The sequence below is a fragment of the Pseudonaja textilis genome, chromosome 1 (genome assembly GCF_049901715.1).
Source record: "Pseudonaja textilis isolate UNSWEBS1 chromosome 1, rPseTex1.2, whole genome shotgun sequence".
NCBI classification, from domain to species: Eukaryota; Metazoa; Chordata; class Lepidosauria; order Squamata; family Elapidae; genus Pseudonaja; species Pseudonaja textilis.
This window is the reverse complement of record NC_141990.1, coordinates 84260872-84283410: the sequence shown is the minus strand read 5'-3', so window position 1 is coordinate 84283410 and position 22539 is coordinate 84260872. Positions and strand designations below refer to the sequence as shown.

General features: G+C 34.8%; 1 protein-coding gene across 7 annotated transcripts in view; it reads left to right on the top strand.

The window, feature by feature from the left end:
* UTRN (utrophin) overlaps positions 1-22539 on the top strand; it is a 353724-nt gene that overhangs the window by 237547 nt on the left and 93638 nt on the right. For all 7 annotated transcript variants that reach the window (XM_087939884.1, XM_087939867.1, XM_087939871.1 and 4 more), the window contains exon 55: positions 19566-19695. In XM_087939884.1, the coding sequence (XP_087796010.1) occupies positions 19566-19695 (130 nt within the window). The remainder of the gene's footprint in view (positions 1-19565; positions 19696-22539) is intronic.

Here is a 22539-nt window from a genome sequence, read left to right as displayed (position 1 = left end):
AATAAGGTACCCTGGAATTGAAACTATTAAAAAACAATAACATTGTTCCCTAAGAAGATTTTAAGCTGCGAAGGAGAGAGAAAAGGGAAAAGATTTGGTTTTTTTTTCTCCTTTTCCTATACTGACAGCTAAGAGACTTAAGCAAGAAATTGGAAAAAAATCCACTTCGACATCAATAGGCATTTAATGGTGAAAATAAAAAGTCAAAAGGATAATAAAGATTTCTGGATAATTAAAAGCTTTTGAAAACAGGAAAGGAGAGAGGAAGAATAAAAGGGCAGGATCTGGAAGGAAGGAAACTGCCTGGAATTAAAAAAGAACCTATAGCAAAATCTCAACAAGACTTCCAAAAGATACATTCTAACTGAAATATCGCAACAAAAAACCCCAGGAAGAGAAAGTCGAAAAAGAAATAAGAAGATATAACTCGGGACTATCTGGATTGCTTGATGATTTCTGTATTTTTGGTTATTGTATTTGAATGACTAAAATCAATCGGGTGGTTGTTTAAAACTGTTTAAAATGGCTCCACTTTTAGAAGAACTGAAAATGGAACTTAAAAAGTACAAAGAAGATGCACAAGAAGGGGGAGGTTCTTTTGGCTTTGTATTTCAGTTTTTAGAAATGGAGATTTGGAATTATGAGAAACAACAAGAAATGCCTGCAGAACAAGAAGATTGCAACAAAGAAGAAGTTATCTTTAATGAACAAGTAATCTTAGATGGGGGAAAAAATGAAAGAGGGGAAAGAGAATGGAAAGTTTAAGATTGGGAAAAACAACTCCCCCACCCAAAAAATAGAGTGAAAAATAAGTATAAAATCAGAAAGCAACAGAAGAGGGAAATGCAGAAGAGAGAATTAGAAATAGAGAGACAAGGGGGTAAAAAGGGGAGGGAGAAGATGAAAAGGAAGAAAGAAAGGAAAAGAAGTCATAAAGGACAGAAACAAAATACAGAGAAACAGGGCCTATTTAGAGATAATGGGTGAAAATTTAATGGAAGAAGGGATTCTGCAAAGGTACATAAGATAGTATTGTTATATTAGAAACAAAAATAATTTTAGAAAATATGAAACAATGTATGATTAAAATGTCTGATAAACTAGCTATCGTAATTCAGCGGAATGCTTGTCAATAAATAAATGTAATAAAAGGTATATTTAATGAATTATAAAACATATGTGAAGAGAAATAAGGGAAAAATTAATTATGGAAATTATATGTGTTTTTAAGAAAGTATGATATTTAATTGAAAAGAAGTGTTAAAGATGTTAAGATGTTAATGATTATTAATGGTAGAACTGAACTGAAACGCAATGAGGGTTTATAATTACATATATTTACAATCTTTTTTTTAAAAAAAATAGTGTGTATTAGAGGAATGTACCAAGCAGAATTCGATTGGAAGTTATGTATTATGTATTATATTGAAGGTCATAACCTTAAGGTATATATTGAAGTTTAAATGAGAGTTTAATGCATGTAATTAAAAAATGTAAAGGTGTCATACTCCAATTAGTAACTACAGGAGAAAACTTGTTTAATGAGAAAAGATAATATGAAATTGAAACAGGACAAACAAAAGTATAAATATAATGATTTGAATTGAGATGAGATAATCAAATTTAATTGAGAAAATCAAAAGAGGGGAAAAACTATATAGAAAATGTAAAATAGTATAAGATATGGAATAGGATAGGAGCATGAAATTGAGTTTTGTGTCTGTATAAAGAAGTTCAACCCGGGACCATGCTATTTTCAAAAAAGATGTTTTACTTGTGTTTTGTATGTGTGAAAACCCAAATAAAACTTCATTAAAAAAAAAGATTGGTTTGAACCTACAATCTACTCTCCTACTTGCACTAGTTTCTATACTGACTTCAAGTCTATATAACTGAGAACCAAGTAGGCACTTACGCCTTGAGCAGAGGTGGTATTCAGCAGGTTCTGACCATGTCATGCCCCTGGTGGAGACTGACTCTGAGGAAGAGGAGGAACAGCCAACAAGGAGTGGGAGTGTGGCTCCAGAGGTGGTGGAGGAGGCTGGGGAAGGGCAGAGGCCAGCTGAGCAGTCAGAGGAGGATCCAGGCCCATCCCCTATCCATCTTAGGTCACGCAGGGAGGAGAGGATCAGGGAAAAGCGAAGTCTACTCAAGAGGAGATTGCCATGATCCTCCTCGTGGCTTGCAGGTGGGAGCTATGTATATAAGTTTGCAATTGCGCAGTTAGAATTGCTGAAGTCAATTAGTGTTCACCTTGAAAGAGGCTTATCTTTGCTGGCGTTCTTCCCATGGACTTTTCTTGGTTATTTTCCTGGAGTTTATAGTTAGTTATCTTGGCTTGCTTCAGAACTCTCATCAATGCGGTTTGTTTTGGTTTTTCTGTTTGCCTCCTTATTTACTTTTGTGACTTTAAACTGTGCCTAATAAAACAGTGAAGTTAAGTTGAAGGCTTTACCGGACTGTTTTGGGTTATTTTGAGAGACTACGGGTCATCACAGATCAGTTCTGGAGAACCGGTATTGGAAATTTTGAGTAGTTCAGAGAACTGGCAAATACCACCTCTGACTGGCCGGGCCCCCATCTATTCTCTGACTCCCGAGTCCCAGCTGATCATCTGGGTCTTTTTTGCCCTGCATAGGAGAATGGAGCTGGAAAGCAAATTAGTGGAGAATCATGTTTTCTGCAAATGAGCATAATGAATTACGGGAACTACACCCAAACAGTAGAAAGAGAAAGGAAGGAAGGAAGGAAGGAAGGAACTTATGAAATACATTTATAAACATATGGATGAGGATGAGGATGAGGATGAGGACATGAAAATATTTGCTGTTGCCCCTGTCTAATATTTATAGCCTGGGATAGATCTCACTCCAAAGTTGGTGTGGATTCTACTCCCTATGAGAACTCCTGAGTGATATTACTAAATAGATTTCTTCATTATAATTTAATGGTCTCCATTAAATTTACCTTTGCCTTTGCACATAAGTTCAAAACTGATAATAACACATGATTATTTTAACAGTGGCGCTTTGGTAATTACTGTTACTCTGATAAATTCTACTATTTTGACACATTTTTTTTCATGGAAAGTACTGGATCTAATTTGGTGCTGCAAAAAAGATCTTCCACGTCTATCTCCCCCTCCCCCCATTTTTATTGAACTGTTAATTTCAACTGAAGGAAGTTTGATTACAGTGTGGAGGAAGAAATCTGTTTTGTTTTTTTTAATCACACTATTATTCTTTTAATTAAGTGAGATGAAGAACATAGGGACTCTAATAAGAGATCTGCTTTCCCCACCTCTCTTTTTGTATAAATGATTGCACAAAACCGAGTTTTATTACATTAAGATTTTATTACCTTAAATAAGGTACTTTAAATAATTTCTCCAACATTAATCTTATTTTTCTTTCAAAATAGCCATGGGTCTGCTTTGCCCAAGAAGAGAACAAATTGATAATCATTTAGTGTTATTTATTTTATAAATTTACAGCTAGAGACTAAATTAATCAATGAAATAGCAAGAGTTGTGCACACCTTAGAACCTAAATGGAAAATTAGTTATATCATTGCTATCCCTTTTTTGTTCACAGTGCAGTAATTTTATTAATTACAGTATCCTTTTCTGTGTAAATAGCCTTTTGTGTATTTTGTTCCTTTTTTCATCATACTAACCTTTAAAACTTAGAGAACAGCTCTTTCATGGCTTATCCTAAAAGCACTGTGTTTATTTGGCTATATATAACCCAGTCTGAAAATGTTTGATTCCCAAAGATTATTAAACCCTGCTTGTTAACAAAACAAAAATTGTTATCTGTAATTAAAAAAAAACACTTTCTGCAACAATAAAGTGGGAGGGTAGGATAGTGGAATGAAACAAAAAGAAATAAAAAGGAAAAACAGGGCCTAATTGAGATACCTGCAGAGTATTTAATGCTTCCTTTGTCCCTAAAACAGCATGTACTATCTTTGTGAACCTCCTGCAACATTGCTGGCTCATGAATTTGCATCATTTTAGCTGCTTGGCAGTTATTTAGTTATTTATTTATTGTACATTTATTCTGTGGTTATATCTGCCATTCATTCCTAATTCTTAATAACCAGCTTATATACCCCTTTGTCAATCTCTTCTTTATTGAAATCCCTATTCTTAACATTTTTAATGTGTTGTTCTCATTTCCGAATAAGTTGTGGCTCATTTTTTGTTCAAAATTATTAATTTAATAGCTCTCTCTCCTCTTCCCTTTCCCCAATACCTTGCTTTAGAGAAGTAAACAATAAGCAGCCTACAATCTAGATTCAAATTTCCTTGCTTCATTTATTTAAATGTTACAAAAATGTGCTTGGACTCCAAAAAAGTGATGTGCTCTTTTTAATGAGTTTGCCTGAAGTGTATATTACTAACAGTTATATTTGGCGTAGAGAAATTTATACAAGAAACAGCTGTGTAGATATAAGAACTGAAGAGGGATAGAGTCAAACAAACAAAAAATAGCCTTTAATAAATATTCCTACATGTAAAATATTTCTATCTCCTACTGTTTAATTACATTTCCATCTCTGAGGTTTTATTATAACTGCCATGCTCTCAAGCTAGTGAACACATTTAAAAAAATATTTGTCTGTTCTCCATTATCAGAACTGTTGTGAGCAAAAGAGTTTTCACAAAGAGAAAAAAAAAATACAAATAAAAGATCTTTTTTGAAAGTAGCATAATCTACTTACATTTCTTTGTACAGACACAAATTCAGGTTCATGCTCATTTTTATATTCTATTTCATATCTTGTTACTATTTTACATTTTCTGCATAGCTTCTCTCCTCTTTTAATTTTCTCAATTTTATTTTAATTATCTCATCTCAATTCAAATCATTGTATTTATATTTTTTGTCTGTCCTGTTTCAATTATCTATTATCTTTTCTCATTAAACAAAATTTCTCCTGTAGTTACTGACTGGAGTATGACGCCTTTATATCTTTTCCCTAAAGTTGTAACATTCAATATAATACATAACTTCCATTCGGATTCTACTTGGTACATTCTTAAAATACACACTGTATTCTTAAAAAAAGAAAAAAAATTATAAATGTATATAATTAAAACAACATTCCATTCCAATTCAATTCTATCATTAATATTAATATTCATTAAAGTCTTGACAACTTTAACATTACTTTTCAATTAAATATCATACTTCTATGGGAACAATTATAAGCTTTCCATAGTTACTTCCCCGCCTTCACTTATATTTTATTTAACTAATTAAAAAGTTCCCGTTCCTTCCTAATTCAGTTTTCTCATTTATTTTATTTCACTTATTTTATTCACAAACATTTCACTAAATTACACTATTTTATCCCTCATTTTAATCATACGTTGTTTCCAATTTTCTAAAGTTATTTCTATTACTAATATAACAATACAATCTTATGTACCTTTACAGAATCCCTTTTTCAGTTAGATTTTCACCCATTATCTCTAAATAGGTCCTGTTTCTCTATATCTTGCTCCGGTCCTTTGTAACTTCTTTTCCTTTCCTTCTTCCCTCTCTTCTTCTCTCTCCCCTTTTTACCCCCTTATCTCTCTACCTCTATTTCTCTCTTCTGTATTCCCCTTTTCTGTTGCTTTCCAGTATTATACTTATTTTTTCGAATTATTTTTCTTTTCTTTGGTTGTTTTTTAAGTCTTAAATTCTCCATTCTCTTTCCCCCCTTTCCTTTTTCTTCCCTACATAAAATTGCTTGTTCATTAAAGATGGCTTCTTCTTTGCCCCAGTCTTCTTGTTTTGCAGTCTTTTCTTGCTGTTTCTTATAGTTCCAAATCTCCATTTCTAAGAATTGAAAAACGAAGCCAAAAGAACCCTTCCCTTCTTTTGCATCTTCTTTGTACTTTTTAAGTTCCATTTTCAATTCATCCAGAAGTGGTGCCATTGTATAAATTTTTAAACAACCACCCGATTGATTTTAGTCATTCAAATATAATAACCAAGAATCCAAAGTTCACCAAATAATCCAAATACATGCAAGCTGTTTCTTTATTGCTCTTTTTTTTCACTTTCTCTTCCTGGGGTTACTATTTAGTTGCAAAGTTTCAGTTAAAATGTATCTTTTAGAAGTCTTGTTGAAGTTTTACTGTAGATTCTTTTTAATGCCAGGCAGTCTCCTCCCTCTTCCAGACCCTCTTAGTTGTCAGTATAGGGAAGGGGAGAGAAGGAAAAAAAAACCCTTTCCCTTTTCACCTTCCTTTGCTGCTTCCAACTCTTCTTTGGGAGCGATGTTATTTTTTGTAAGTTTAAATTCCAGGGTACCTTTGTTGTTGCTTTTACAATTTAACCCGGTCAGCCAAAACTTTCACTTCTTATCTTCCTCCTGCACATCTTTTCCGGTCGAGTTCTTCTTTGTGGTGGCCATTTCTGACCACCGCTAAAAACGCCTTCGGGAAAGGGAGTAATGGCCAGCTGAGGAGGAGAGATGCGGCTCTCCTCAACCCTGCTGGCGGTCTCCCCCCTCTTCACCACCTCTACGGGGTGGCTTAGCCCCGAAACCAACTGGCTCAGGGCACTCCAGTGGCAAGCCCAGACAGAAACCGCTCACGATCGCGGATTTCTGTCTGTCGCTGAAGCCCTTCAAACTGGAAGTCCAGCAAATACTTGAGCTTCTTGAGGTGACTGCAAAGAATTTATTTATTCATGCATAAAATTAGCATGGTAGTAGTATAAGTGGAAGCTGGAAGCAATTTGCTGTATGTTTAAGACTTTGAACTTTGAAAGAAGAACAGAAGCTCCCACAAGAATAGCTAATGCAGAATTCAACAAGGAGTATAAAAGGAACAAACGAGGTGACTAGGCAACACTAAGGATATTGCAATCAATTTAGACCTATGAAGAAAATGACCTGGCTTTTCCCTGGGAAACTGTTACTGGGCAAAAAGAGCAAGAAAAGAGCCAAAATTTAAAAAAACAAGAAAGAATTTAGAAAAAGAATAATTAGCTACAGATATTGAAATTGCCAGAAAATCTTCAATAATAAACCTTAAAAGCCAAGTTTTCCTTATCAGAAATATGGTTAACTGCTGTAATTACACTGATTTTTTTTTCAATCAATTGACTTGGTTAATATTTTTAATAAATTGCAGTCGGAGAGTTTACAACATAATTGGGACTGGAATTTCCATCACTAAGCAACACAGTTGTAATGTGCAACATTTATTCGTTTGTTTATTTATAAAATTAGTTGGCTGCCCATCTTACCATAGGGTAAATCTTGGTATTTTACAATTACATATACATAAAACATAAAAAGTTAAAATCAGACATTAAAACCAAGGTCATGTGGGGAAGGTGGGGGCGGAGTGGGAGTGGGTTGGATCTGTTATTACTCAATTGGCCACCTCCATTGCTCCACCTCCACCTCCACTGCGGCCTGAAGCTTATAGATCTTTAGGCCCTTATGAAAATATAGGAGGGCTGGGGCCTACTTCACATTGGGGGAGGGGGCAAGGTGTTCCATAGGGCAGGAGCAACAACAGAGAAGGCCCTCCTCCTGAATTCCACCAGCAGGAATAATCAGGCTGACAGGACCCTCAATATGCCTCCTCTACTGGTCCCAGTGGCATAGGCCAATCCCAGTGGCCCATCACATGATTGCACTGCTTACCGATGGAAGTGTTGGTACTTCCACGATTAAATGAATCACTGTGGCTCATTAGGTGAGGACATCATGTGGTCACCATTTGCAATCTCCTCCTGCTTTCCCACTGATTTTGCTTGTAGGAAAATTAAACTTGTAAATGGTGAACCCATGGCTGTGGGGATGCTATGACTGACACAAGTATGAGGACTGATCGTAGCTACCACTTGTTCAGCACTACTGTGAGTTCATAATAGTCACTGAATGAATGAATGAATATCATTACATGAGAACCACCTGCAGGGCTTGAAGAACTTAATTCATTGATTTCTTAGTTTCAGGAAGGACTGATGGGAAATGGAGAGGAAGGCAGGTCTTTGAAAAGATAAAGTTAAGGATTTGGGTTTATGGATTTCCCAAGTCTATATAAAAGAAAATATGTGGTTCTGCTTTGGCTTTATAAGCCTGTATTTAAAACATTACTTGAGTGTTTTGCTTGAGAAGGTAAGTTGGAAGAAGAAAATGATAGACAAGGAAAATTGTCATATGATACAACATCAGTATGTTTTTCCCCTTCTCTCATTAAGAAAGTTTGGGGGTTGTTTTGGTAAAATATTTTGAGAAAGGAGAGGGATTCACCTGTTCACCAACAGAGCATTTAAGATGTACAGTACTAAGTTGCAATACAATGGAAATTCTGTAGCATTATAGGTTCCTATTTTATAGATTCCTGTTTTTTGTGACTTATGATCAGGGATGGGATCCGACCAGTATAACTACCGGTTCTGTTGCTCTGTGTCGCGCGCATCACGCGAGTGCAATTTATGATCTGCTGAGCTGCCCAGACAGCTGCGCAGCGCTGCGTGCAAGTGTGCAGCAGTTGGAAAAGACCTTTTTTCCCTGCTTTTTCAACCGCAGCTGTGTCGCGCAAAGCAGCTGTGGTTGAAAAAGCAGGAAATAAAGGTTAGGTAAGAGCCCAGGCATGTCGGTGGGCCCAAACAGCAGCAGACATAGAACCGGTAGTCATTAGGTGGCCCAAGTATTTGAGTTGAAGTATGGATAGGCTGAAGAAATAACAGTCAAGATTATCATTAAATTTAAAAGAGATACTGTGCTTTTATGCTGTGCACAAATATTCCTGTGAAAGAGTCCATAGTACTTTTGGCATTTCCCCGATTCCTTCTGGTATAATAAGAAAACTCTTACTGAATTATAGAGTGGGCATTTTTTTTTCTTAAAAAGGGGCTAGTTTTCATTGGTGTTTCTGATTATTAGTGAAAAGAGTATTTGGATGTGTCACATCCTATACTGATGATTGATAAAGTGAATGATAGCTACTTCGTGCCCTAAGAAAGCAGAATCATTAAGAGATACACGTACATGAGAGGAGACTTGTGAGTTAAATCTTTATAAGAATTTTATGATTTGTAGAAAACACGCTACACTTGAGGGTTCAACAAAGAGAAAGACAGAATATAACAAGTAAATAATGAATGGCTATGAGTTGTTTTCCACGTAAAAGCTCATCTTTGGAGGCTGCTGCAGTTTGTGCCAAATCCAAGTATTTTTGGGAAGATAGTGTTATCTTGGATTAATAAGATAAATCATATTGATTTATGCGCTGTATGCGGTGAAGAAAGGAAAACCAAAATGCCCATTTCATGATTCTGGTTGTTTCTGTTGGAGTACTCCCCCAGATCTACAAAGATTTCTTTTAAAGCTGTTCATTAGGGTTTGTGTAATCCAAAGGGGAAGAAATTTGTTTTTAGATAAACCGAATTTGCTACTAGGAAATGATACGTTTTAAGCTATTTATCTGCAGTTCCACTGTATTACATAACATGACCTTAATCTTTATAAGAAGCAAAGAACTGGTGAGCTCTGTAAACCTGCATTCTTCAAATACTGAAAATATTACTCAACTGTTTCTGATCAGTCAAGATTGATTGATGACTATCTTTGATATGACTATGAGATGACTATCATTAAGTGTCATAACTTATGATTCTGGACTCTTGATAAATGTATCTTTTCTTTTATGTGTACTGAGAGTATTTGCACCAAGACAAATTCCTTGTGTGTCCAATCACACTTGGCCAATAAAGAATTCTATTCTATTCTATTCTATTCTATTCTATTCTATTCTATTCTATTCTATTCTATTCTATTCTATTCTATTCTATTTGAAGCTTTTGGAAATTTCATTAGGTACTATCAATTGTATTTATATTTGATCAATAGCATTATGGACTAGAAACCTCCATTCAAATTAAAACAAAACTCTGAAATTCTATGTTCAGTACCCCATTTCATATTTGATTTCCACAGCCACAAAATTTATAGTGCAATACAAAGGATAAAGCAATAGAAATTTCTGCAAATATTTTCAGTTGCCAAATTGGTAAATTTCTTGCTCTAGCTCAGGGTTGTCAAACTCGATTATATTGAGGGCTGCATCAGGGTTGTGTTTGACATTGGAGGGCTGGGAGTGTTTGGCCAGAATGGGCGTGACCAGCTTGATATCACTCATGTCAGGGGTACCTGTGGTGGCCAAGTGCTAAGACAGGACTTCCCTGAGACCCTCGTTCACTCTCATAATCTCCCTCCTTCCTTCCTTCCTTCCTTCCTTCCTTCCTTCCTTCCTTCCTTCCTTCCTTCCTTCCATCCTTCCTTCCTCCCTCCCTCCCTCCCTCCCTCCCTCCCTCCCTCCCTTCTTTTTCCTTCCCTCTTCATTCTCCTTTCTTTTTCCTTCCCCCTTTCCTTATTTTTCCTTCCTTGCTCTCTTCCCATCTTCCCTTCTTTTTCTTTGTCTGTCCTCTTTCCCTTTCTCCTTTCCTGCTCTTTCTTGCATGCTCAAATGCAAAAGGGAAACATTTCTCCTTTTGTTTGTTTTTAGTTTGTTTTTCTAACCCTCTGCCAGCAAAAATGGAGCCTGGGGGTACACACACACCCCAAGCTCCATTTTTGCTGGTAGAGGCATGTGAGCCAGTCCTTTGCTATTTCCAGGCTGGCCCCACAGACCAGATCTAAGCACCCCACAAGCTGGATCCGGGCCTTGACACTCCTGCTCTAGCTCCATCAGGATGTGTCTGGCGTTGAGTATTAAACTTTTTTCCCCAGAATGAAGGAAATAAACATGTTTTATTGCTAGAAATGAAGTACTGTTATGGGAAGGGCAAAGGAGGCATGACTTACAAAATTAGAACTGTAGAGGATCGTATCAGGAAAATCATAATAGAACATTGACATCAGAGTTATTAGTTTTCTTTGCATATTTTGCTGGCCTGACTTATGAATTATTTTATGTAAATATTATCTCCAGAGGTTAATAAAGAGGTCGAGAATACAAACATTGGTAGGGATAGGAGGAATGTAACTTAGATAACCTCCACCCTCACAACCCTTTTAAATATCTCATCCTAAATATTTACTTAGAAGCTGAGGAGATTCTCTGAAGCAGACTGCTAGGGAGCAAGAGAAATTCTTTCTTCTGCTGGCAGAGTCCTTGATTCAAGCATTGCCACTAGTGGAAGACGACATTTTATTAGAATGCGAGCCTGTAACTTAATTCTTAAACAGTTAGCAGAACAGTGGGCTGAGACAAACAGGAGGAAAGTGAAAGTTAGACTGCTTATTATAAAGCTTGCTCTAAAAGAGAATGAAAAGACTGGGATTATGTTGAAGTACAGAATAAAACTTTAAAATTGTCAGAACAGAGAGGATCCTTAGATGTTACAAAAGCTTAAGAGAGGTGAAAAATACTGAAATTGGGCTACAAGCAGGGGTATAATGTAATAAAAGTAATGAACACGGTAGGATTCAAAATTTGTAGATAGAGAAGAGAATGAAAAGAAAAAGAGCAAAACTATGCAATATGTAAATATATCTTGTCAAGATATATTTGAATAGAAAAAGATGGGGTACAATTAAGGATAGTTTTAAAATAGAAAATGTACAGGTAAGGGACAAAACAGAGTCACATGATGTTGATTGATGTACCGAAAAAGTTGGGTAGAGAAACCATAGTGGAACTATTTTTGATGAACTCTATTTTCACTGAAATCCACTATAAACCAAATATGTCCCCTTCCTTCTTAGATTTGATTATATAATAATTAGTGATTCATGCATTATATATGCTATCAAGACAATATTGTCTCAGTATTCCAATACATAGATTTTCTCCATTATGATATGTCCACAACCTGACCTGTCAGGCGTTCTAATGGTGACATCTTTCAATCTGTTGACTCTCATGTCATTCTACATATTTGCTGGCATAGTTTGGCTAGAACTTTTACTGTTTATTCTTCAGTTGCTTGTCACACTCAGATGTAGATATTTCATTCCTGTAGTCTTCTGACTTGGTAATGATTGGAGTGCTGGTCTAACTTAATGTTCTAGTAAAGAAGATATTGTAAATTGGGACTGTCTTATAATGTATGTTGGATGTAAATATCTCTACTGATTTTCATTGTATGCTGCTTCCATCTTTATTTGATTGTCACTAAATCAGTTAGTGTCTTTTCATTAGCATATTAGTATAACCAATTTGAGGTCGGAACCTCCTTCTGAGTTTGGAGATATTTACTTGTTTTTCCATGTTTATGTTCATCCTCAGTATCTTTATTGATGTTGTTGTAATAAATTTCTTCATGTCGCTTCTAAGAATGCGTTGAAATTCTTTGTGAAGTTCCTTTCTGAGAAGTTTGTCATTCTTTGCTTAGGATTCTCTTCTCATCTTGACAATTTCCCCAGCTTTGTTCTGACATCCAGTTTCCTGTCTTATGTTTTTTCATCTTTGGCAGTCTCTTTTCATGTTCTTCCTTAACAACGTCTTTGATTTCATTCCATAGTTCCAGTTTCAGGACTTCAAAACAATCCCTGATGTTCCATTTGAAAAGTGGGTATAAGTTTAAGATCATGTACCGGAAGTTGGTTGTGTTTGTTCTTCTACTTTAACTTAGAATTCTTTTACTTCCTGGTGCTAATAATATAGTTAATTTGATTTCTCTATACTCTATCTAGTGATGTACATATGTGTTATTTTGGTTGTTTGAATCCTGTTCAAATGAAGAAATGAAGAAATCACAGAAATGGCAGAACTGATAAATCATTCTGTCATTTCTATGTCCTGCATCATATATTACATTATTTCCCTTACCAGTTCCAACTCTTGATGTTCTACTCCCAAACTACAAGCAGCACAACTATCAGTTTCAAATTGAACTTAGCCATAAAACCTCTCAACCTCCTTTTCTTCTTCATCTATGGAGCATAGATTTGGATAATCATTATGTTAAAAGATTGTCCACAAAGTCTGAAATTATTCAGTTACTAATTGTACTGGACCCAAGTACAGTTGTTGCTATCTCCTTCCTAACTGTGAAAGCAAAAGCATTCCATCCTTGTTTTTCATATCCAGAGCAATTAATATGAACTTCTAACTGAAAATATTCAATCTCACTGATGCCAAAAATATCATTGTGCAGTCAATTAACTTCACTTCTCAGTGTATTGTGAATATAATACAATACAATACAATACAATACAATACAATACAATACAATACAATACAATACAATATAATATATTAATATAATATGAGTAGAGTAGAGTAGAGTTGAGTAGAATGGAACAGAAGGGACTGGAACGGAACGGAACGGAATGGAATGGATTAGCTGCTGGTCACCCACTTCTTTTTTCTTTACCTTTCCCAGCATAAAAGCCTTCTCCAGAGAACCAGGTCTTCACACAATGTTGGATAATTTGAGCCTTGTGTTGATTTGTTTGATAATCCATCAGTTTGTTTTCTTTGTTGTCCATAGTATTTGCAGGAATGTTCTCTAACACTAAAGTTTAAAGGTTACAATACTCTTCTAATCCTGCTTCTTTAAAGTCCAACTTTGGCTTCCATAGAATGTCACAGGCAATATCATTGCTTGTGTCAGGATTCCAGCAATCACCCTAATTAAATCATGAGTTTTGAGCCAAACTTCAAAAAACTTCAAAGGATTTATTAAAGGTGACATACTGGCATTACCTGTATGAAACCAACTCCGGCATCTGTAATTTGCAGTCACCTATGATCCTGTTCTCCGCCCCCGAGTGTCTCATAAATCAGATTCTCCAATTAAGCACATTCATGGGCTGGGTGTCATCAATCATGTTCTCCAATTAAATATATTCACGTCCAAAAGCTCTGGTAGCTTAGTTACAATCTTTTTAAAATAAGTGTTGGAATGTACTTTCTATTTCAAACTACTGCACTGATCTTCTAGATTTCCTCCCCCCCACTGTTTATGGCAACTCTAAAACAGACATAAGAATGCTTTATGAGTTGACAGCTTGCACAGTTCTGATCTTTGTAAGTATAGACATCTATAGGAGGCATTACATTGCTGATTGTATAACATGATCTTTTTTGCTATACACAAAAACAGACAGAAGGAAAACAAAATCTGTGTTGTAACCATATATATATATGCATACATACATATACATACACACACACACACACACACACACACACACATATACCTATATACATACACACACATACCGACACACACACACCGACACACCGACACACACACACACACACACAAAACATGTTCTTATGGGTTTCCAAATTTTTGAGACGGGAAGACAATCTAAAATTTTGAGTGGTGAACATCCTAACAGAATTACTATGAAAAAGAGACAGTCATCATCGTAATTTGTTCTTGCCACCTCTATTATCTACCCAAGATGGTCCCTGGCTTTTTTGTCCCTTTTCTTAAAAGCTACATGCAAATATTGGACTATAATTTGAGGCCTGTCGTTAATGTGAATTACTGAGCTCTTCAAATCTTTCATTAATATGTTGCAGAAGAACAACCAAATTATAAAATGGCAGCTAGCAACCCAGGCTGAGTCTTTTTTTTCTTCATCATTTTTGTTAACCAAGCTCCAAGTGTGGTAGCTCTATTTTGGAAATTTAATCAATATGTTTTGAGTAATTGTGAATAAACAGGCATAGCAAAGTAATTTAGAACAAAGATTTCAGCCCCGTGATTGTTCCTTCTTCTTGCGAAGCCTGTAATTGTATGTGACTGTTAGGTACATGATTAAAACTAATGGAAACATGATTTTACTATTCGTTTCTATTAGGTTGTTTTTACTCAAAATTTACAGTGAAATTAAATTATTACAGGGATTTATGAGCAATGTAATTTCACTCAAGTTATCTTTTAATAATTCATGTTGTTTCCATCACATTCAAATTTAAGGTATTCTGTGTGATATGTAAATTACTATTTTTTCCCGAAAGAAAGATTGAACAGTTATTTCTGTATTCTTTTGGTTTGAAATTAATTTTCTTTGATTGTGTAATTTTTTTTCATTACTTAAGTAACTCTCTTGTAGTTTACAATCTTCTGAAACATGTCTGACCAGAACAGAAGAATGGATTAGCCACATTTTGCTGGGGTTTTTGGAACCTTTCTAGTTATATATTATTCCTTCAAGTATAAGGAAGGGAAGGATGTCTTTGCTATATTTATTCAGATATTGATGCATTTACTGGCTTACAGGAAAATGAGTTTTGACCTTTTTTTTAGGATTGAGTGTACACCAAATTAATGGTGAGTTGGGAGTTGCACATTAAAAATAAAAGTGAACAAAATATTTCCTTATTATGAACTATTATTAAGATTTCACAAACTTTTAAGCTTTTCTATGTACACCAGGTTTAAGGTTAACATTCTCTTTGCATTCATATCCTTTTCTGAATCATGATATTTTTAGCATTTTCATGAACTTTGCATTGAATATATTAAAATAAACATGCTAACAATAATTGAATAAATGTTTACTGAGTTGCAAATTATGTATTCATGTGCTATGGATTAAACATTAATATATTCTCCTGCCATAGAAAAAATAATTTAACTGTTAAAAGAAATATTTTAGGATAATTATTTGTGCATTATGAGAAACTAAAGCCCATTATATTAAGTCAGGTTTACCTCTGGGTTTGAAACTAATTTGATCAATTGTGCATATTTTAGTGGATTGGCTGATGAAGTAATTATTTTGAATAGCCTGCATGTTTATAATTTAGCAATTCTGAGGACAGTCAATATTATTTGAATAGAAGTCAATCACATAATGGAACTTTTAATTCTTTCCTAAAGTTGTCTCCCTGAGTCCTCATCAAACTTGCTAAAGAAATTCCTGAATTTCTAAAAGTGGCTTTCTAAAAGAGTTACAGAACAGGATCAATTCCTGAGTTTTGCTGAATAAAGAAATTCAGCCATTGGACCATAGAATCTTGAATTTTACCATTAGCTATGCTTAGCCTGAAGTCAATAAAATCAATCTGGCTTAAATTTATCCCAGTAACCAATAGAATGGGTTACTCTAAGTCTATTTTTTTTCATGCTTATATATAAATAAAACAATTTGAAACAATAATAAGCATTTTTATTTTTAAAAAATTAATCAGCAATCAATGTTTTTAAGGTAATAGAAACCTAGTGTCCATTTCATTTTGGATTTCAGACATGCTGCAGAGTGAATTTTTAGTGTGGAATAACAAGTTAAAATTTGATTTTTAGTAGCAGCCAAAGTTTATTATGGAAGATAAACTTAGAACATTGACAGTAGTATTAAGTTTCCTCCTCATACAATTGCCCTATAAAGAGCTGAGCCAGAGTGAAGCCAGTAATGCTATATTACTTAGAGGTGAGCTATCATTGACCTGACACCTTTGTCCAAGCATAAGAGTGGCTCATATGGGTTCCAGACATGTTTGAGGGGAATAACCACAACTACTACTCATGTTTAAGGGCCTTCAAAAATATATGTGACATATAATCTTTGAAGGAGTTTGTTTTATAATAATATGCATGCTTAGGAAGAATATTATGAATGATGCAAATATCTGTAAGGCTTAGGGAGTTTAATAGACTCACTTGAACTTTACTGCTGAAATTTGTAACAGAAAAGTTGCTCTCTCTATGTGAAATAAAGTTATTTCTGGTTGCCTTATTTGTTGTGGTGCAAAGAAAATCCACATTAACATCAACATTTTGTATTATAAGAGTGTTCTCTAAAATGAATACTGTAGGGCAATAATATCTGATTTTTTAGTCCGTAAATTATGTAAACATCTTCCACTAATTAATAGGTGCTAATATAGGTATTATATGGCACGATAGCAGTACATTTCTGGTTTTTTTTTTATGACCAAAACTCTAAATCATTATTTCCTAAACTATGGTCCTAGAGTCTCTGGGAGGGTCCACAAAATCAAAATTATTTGCCAGTCTATGCTGAAAAAGACATAATATGAAAACCTCATCAAACAATTGTCAGAAGTAATAGTGGCAGCAAATGCATCTATTTTAATTTTTAATATGGTAAATATTGATAAATATAACCTATTGAAACAAACGCTGTTAGAATAAGTTTTGACTACTTAATCATAGTTTGGACTGTAGCAGAGATCTAGATATTGCATTTGAGAAACATATTATCATCCAAAGAAATAGTTCTACTATGTTGCAAACTACTTTAAACATTTTCTCAAAAGTTTTCTCAAGATGGCAATCTGTGTGTGTGTGTGTGTGTGTGTGGGAACAGCACCACTCTCTGCTGTTATTAAGCTTTAAATTTTAGCCATTTGTTGTTTTTTTAAAAAAAAAGACAATGGGACTATAATTTCAATAGCAATAAAGTCTTTGTCAGTGTGAGTTGCTGTGTTAGAGATAGAGAACCAATTTGATCTAGTGGTTAAGACATAAAGCTAGAAAGTGGGAGATTGTGAGCTCAAGTTCTAATTTAGCCATGAAAACCAATTGGGTGACCTTAGGCCAGTCATTCTTATCAGCACAACTCACCTCAGAGAGTGGTTTTTGTGTGGAAAATAGGAGAAAGAGGAAGGTGTGTTGGATATGTTCACTGCCTTGAGTTATTTGTAAAAACAATAAAGATGGGGTATACATAAATAAATAGAAACAAAAGTATCTTAGTGCACTGTATAGAATATTTTGGATTCTAATGGACACCTAGTCCTCTGGCCATTAACTGCATAAAAACTGTACTTTTGTTCTCTGGGATCTATAGTATACTAGGTTTCCACATGTATTCATGTGTTGCTTGTCTAATAAGTAAAGTACAGTATTCTTAGTAAGGAGCATCTTCTAACTGCAAGAAAGTTTTCATTTCTATTACCTGAGTAAAAGAATATTTTCCTTTTATATTTGTGTAAGGCTCCTTGCAAGCCTTAACAGAATTAATTCAGAAACGATATAAGGGCAGGAGATACTGCTAAGCAAGTTCATTTACAAAATTAAAACATATCATATTTTCCTTTATGTTTAATTAAAGTTACAAAGATCAGTTGAGTATAAATCTCTTCATTTCAAAAGAAATCAATAGATTTATTCCCTTAATCCAAGATATCAGACTAGATCCATATTTTTAAATTAATGACATTTGTGCTATGGACAAAAGGATAAACATAAATATAGAAGAATAAAAACAACCTTTCCCTGCACCAGCCAAGGAAACTAGATATCCCTAAGGTGGTTTTTCCAAAAGGCAACTGGACTTTCTTGGTTTTTTCCTTTGAAAACATTTTGCATTTCTGAAATGGAGAAGGTTCTTGTATGAGAAGTGAAACATTATCAAAGGAAACATTTCAAAGAAAAAAGAAAAAGAAAATCCAATTGCACTTTGGAAAAAGCACCTTTGGGGACAACTCTGACCTGGAAGACTGAGAGTCTCCATAGACAAGGAAGCTTCTCCACTTCCATATTTTAGAATAAATCAAACGTTCTCATTTATTTGCTAACTTGGGATTTTCTTTTTCGGTCTCTTTCTCCTGGCTGAGGTAAGGTATACTGGAATGGGACTAACATTAATATCACTTGGTTGAAAACATTTGACATAAAAAGTTGCAGTGGTCTTTTAAGGCAATATGGTGTTCTATAGCTTTTTCCTAGGTGTTCTTCTACATTCTGTTGACAAGACATAGCCATGATTCCTCAACACTAATAATTTCATCACTTATCACTTCCAGACTGCAGAGGAGAACACAAGACTAGATAGTATAATGATACAGCTAGTCCTTGACTTACAACCCCAGGTGGGACCAGAATGTCAATTGCTAAGTGAAACAGTTGTTAATAGCATTTAGCAATAGCAATAGTATTTAGGTTTATATACCATCTCATAGCACTTTACAACACTCTCTGGGCAATTCATAATGTAGACGCATTATTTGCATATTAAGCGAGTCAGGCCTGATTTTACAATCTTTTTGCCATGGTTTCTAAATGAATCACTGTGGTCATTAAGTGAACCCTTGGTCTTTAAGCAAATCCAGCTTGCCCCCCATTGATTTTGCTTGTTGTAGGCTGGCTGGGAAGGTCACAAATGGACATTAGATGATCCTAGGATGCTGTAACCATCATAAATTGATGCCAGTTGCCAAGGGTCCAAATTTTGATCATGTAACTTCAGGGACGCTGCATTGGTTGCAAGTGCCAGGACTGGTCATAAGCCACTATTTTCAGTGCCATCATAATTTCAAACAGTCACTAAATGGTTGTAAACCGAGGACTGACTGTATTGTCATTAATGGTGTTATCCTTTAAACGTAATCCTCATGGGTTATTTCTGAAATTGCGTGAGCATAATATTTTGATTCCACATAGGATTTTTCTCTTGCTTTTATATTTTTGAATTTAGTCTATTAAAATGCCTGCCTTGCCTCCATATTTCAGATCAGTTTTGCATGTTCTTTCACGCTATATTTATTTATTCCATCTCTGTGTTTGGTAAAGTGGATATAAGTTTGATCGAGTGGATGAAAAGAGCGGGCTGCTGTTCTGCAGATTGCCTGCAGTATGAATTTACAAATTATCCTTGTTTTGTTTTTTGGAAAGGCACTCAGACGTGAGCTGAAGGAAAAAGAGCAAATGATTTTAAGTGCTGTTGATCAAGCACGAATGTTCCTTGCCGACCAACCAATTGAAGGGCCGGAAGAGCCAAGAAAAAACTTACACTCAAAGTCAGGTCAGTTTTTTTTTTCATTGCTGAATTTGAAAATAGAGTCTCTCTTTCTCTCTCAAGTTAAGTTAAAATAATTATTTTATTGAACATGTGAGCATAATGGCTTTGATATTCTGTCTTCTTCAAAGACTGTCTAATGAATGTTATATGCACTGATATAATAAATGAACACGGACATATTATTGAGAATTTGTGATTCAAGCATGGTTCAAATAAATTTTAAGCTGCAGGAAGCAGAACTCAGTAGTTTGAGAGCACGGTTGAACTTATACTTATCCAAGGAACTGGACAATTGGAAATTGACTCTGATTCTCGTTTTTGTTAAGAAGCTGCCAAATTTGATAGATTGAGACATACTATCTAGCATTTATTTCTAGCAGTCTAGACATCTCATTAAAGATAAGTTTAATTAAAGGATATAAAATCTTATCACTCTTAATGGTTAATATGAACTGTGGTGTAACATTGTTGGAGAAATGTGAAAAATAGGAAAGGAATTTAAGGATGCAAACAAGTACCTGGAATTATCAATTACTTGGACTATGAATTTCTTCCATGATCTGTTAACATATTGATTTACTTGGGACCCCTAGCAAATTTAGGGGAAACAGCTTATTTAGATAATGAGAGCATATTATAAGTACCTTCATTAAATGGCTGCCATGATGGGCCAGCCTAATCACAAACTGGTCTGCGTATATATTACCATATGGAATTGTACATTGTAGTAAGGTTCATTCTATGTTTCTTAAAAAAGAAAACTGTTCTCAGTTAGATATTTCATATCATTAAAATATAGATTCTGTGTTTAGATACACCTAGATTTTTGATGTAGTACCAATCCGAGGTGGTATTCAGCAGGTTCTGACCAGTTCTGGAGAACTGGTAGCAGAAATTTTGAGTAGTTCAGAGAACCGGCAAATACTACTTCTGTCTGGCCCTGCCCACATCTATTCTCTGCCTCCTGAGTCTCAGCTGATTGGCTGGGTCTTCTTTTGTTGCCCTGTACAGGAGAAGGGAGCTTAAAAGCAGGTTAGTGGGGTGGGGAGGAAATGGGATTTTGCAGTATCTTTCCCCTGCCACGCCCACCAAGCCACATCCACAGAGCTGGTAGTAAAAATGTTTGAATCCCACCACTAATACCAATCCATTCTTTAGGTTAGTCTAAGAGCAATTTCCAGTTTGAGTTGAAATCTGTGTCAGATTTGTTTTTAAGGTGGGGAGTTATTCTGGACATTGCAATTGTTTAGCTTAGGCAATTTGGTTAGCTATTTTTTCATAAAAGGGATCAGATAATCTTACCAAAAGAAGACATGTATCATTGTTGATATTTATACACACAAGTAATTTAGTACCCTTTGAGAGATATATGGACTAGTGAAGTTTAATAGAAATATTGTAGGTTGAAATGAAATTCAACTTTTAATATTAGTTTAATAGTAGTATGAATCATTTTTTAGAATTGTTGAGCTTTACAACATTGCCACCAAACACCCACACATGCATGGACACACAAACAACATACCTGATCCAACCTACTCATAGTACTTCCAGCATATTTTTAAAAATGAAATGTCCATTTTAGCAATTGAAACCAAGCTAGTGTACCAACAATACTACATCTTTCTCAATTTTCTTTGAATCTAAAATTCAGAGTAAATTTAACGTTTCATTCTTACAGTGAAAGAAGGTCATGGGTTTCAAATAATTTAAACTTGATTGTGTTGATAATTATATATATTTGTGGGTAAGCCCATCCATGAATAAGCTGAACCCATTTTTTTAGATGTATTATGGAACCTAAAACCATTGGCTTTTTCATGAGGAAGCATGGCAAATTTTGTAATTAGAATTAATTTTTACCCCTCCATTAAAATTTTCCCTGTCATAAAAATAAATATTTAATCATTATTAGAAGGAATTCTTTTCCTGTTTTATTACAAATATTCAGTGTATAACTTACTGTTGCACAATCTCTTAATGGTTGTTTGTTCAAGCCAGATATATTTATGCAAACCATCTAAAAGTCCTGCCATTTTCTTAGATCTAAGATACAAGCCACTACAAAATCCATGTTGAGTAGCTAACCTGGTGATACATTTTAAACTTTGTAGCTTCTGATTCACATCACTCTTTCAAAACATGCAGAGTGTTGAATATTAATCCTTGTGTCAAACAAGTTCATTATTTGTTCATGCCAATTATTTAATACCTCATGTTCAATATGAACTGGAAGAATTTGAAAAAGAAAAAAATAAAGTTAATAATTTAAGTTTTGGTAAAATATTTATTTTAGTTTCTGCTTAACCAAAGCACATTTAGGTCCCAACCCCTCCAAAATCTGGAGATATCTAGTTGTATTCAAGAAATGGTAAAATAGTTGCTTTTAAATAAAGTCTCATTATTAAGATGGAATCTTAACCTCAGCCTTAATTTTAACCTTGTGTCTGGTTGTTTAGGATTTTATATTAATATCAATGTCTCAACCTTGCTCAATGGGCACTACAGATTGTTTAGCATAATTTACTATGTACATACCCCCATCAGTAATGAAGCTATTAAGTTTTGTAATAATTGTAATTTCTGAACCCATTCCAAGGTCACATTTACATGGATTACAATACAGTCATCCAAGGGCAGTTTCATATGAAGCAGTGAAGCAATTAGAACTATACTGATGCATGAATCACAATAGGCAAGCTGTTGCTGTCCAGAAAATGCATGTAGCTGACATACCTGACAAACCTAATGGTAAATATTTCTAGCTGTGAGGATCCCTTTGACCTCTAGCAACAATGATGAGTACTAGCACTTCCAAATTGCAGACCTGTTTTTTTCAGGAGTATA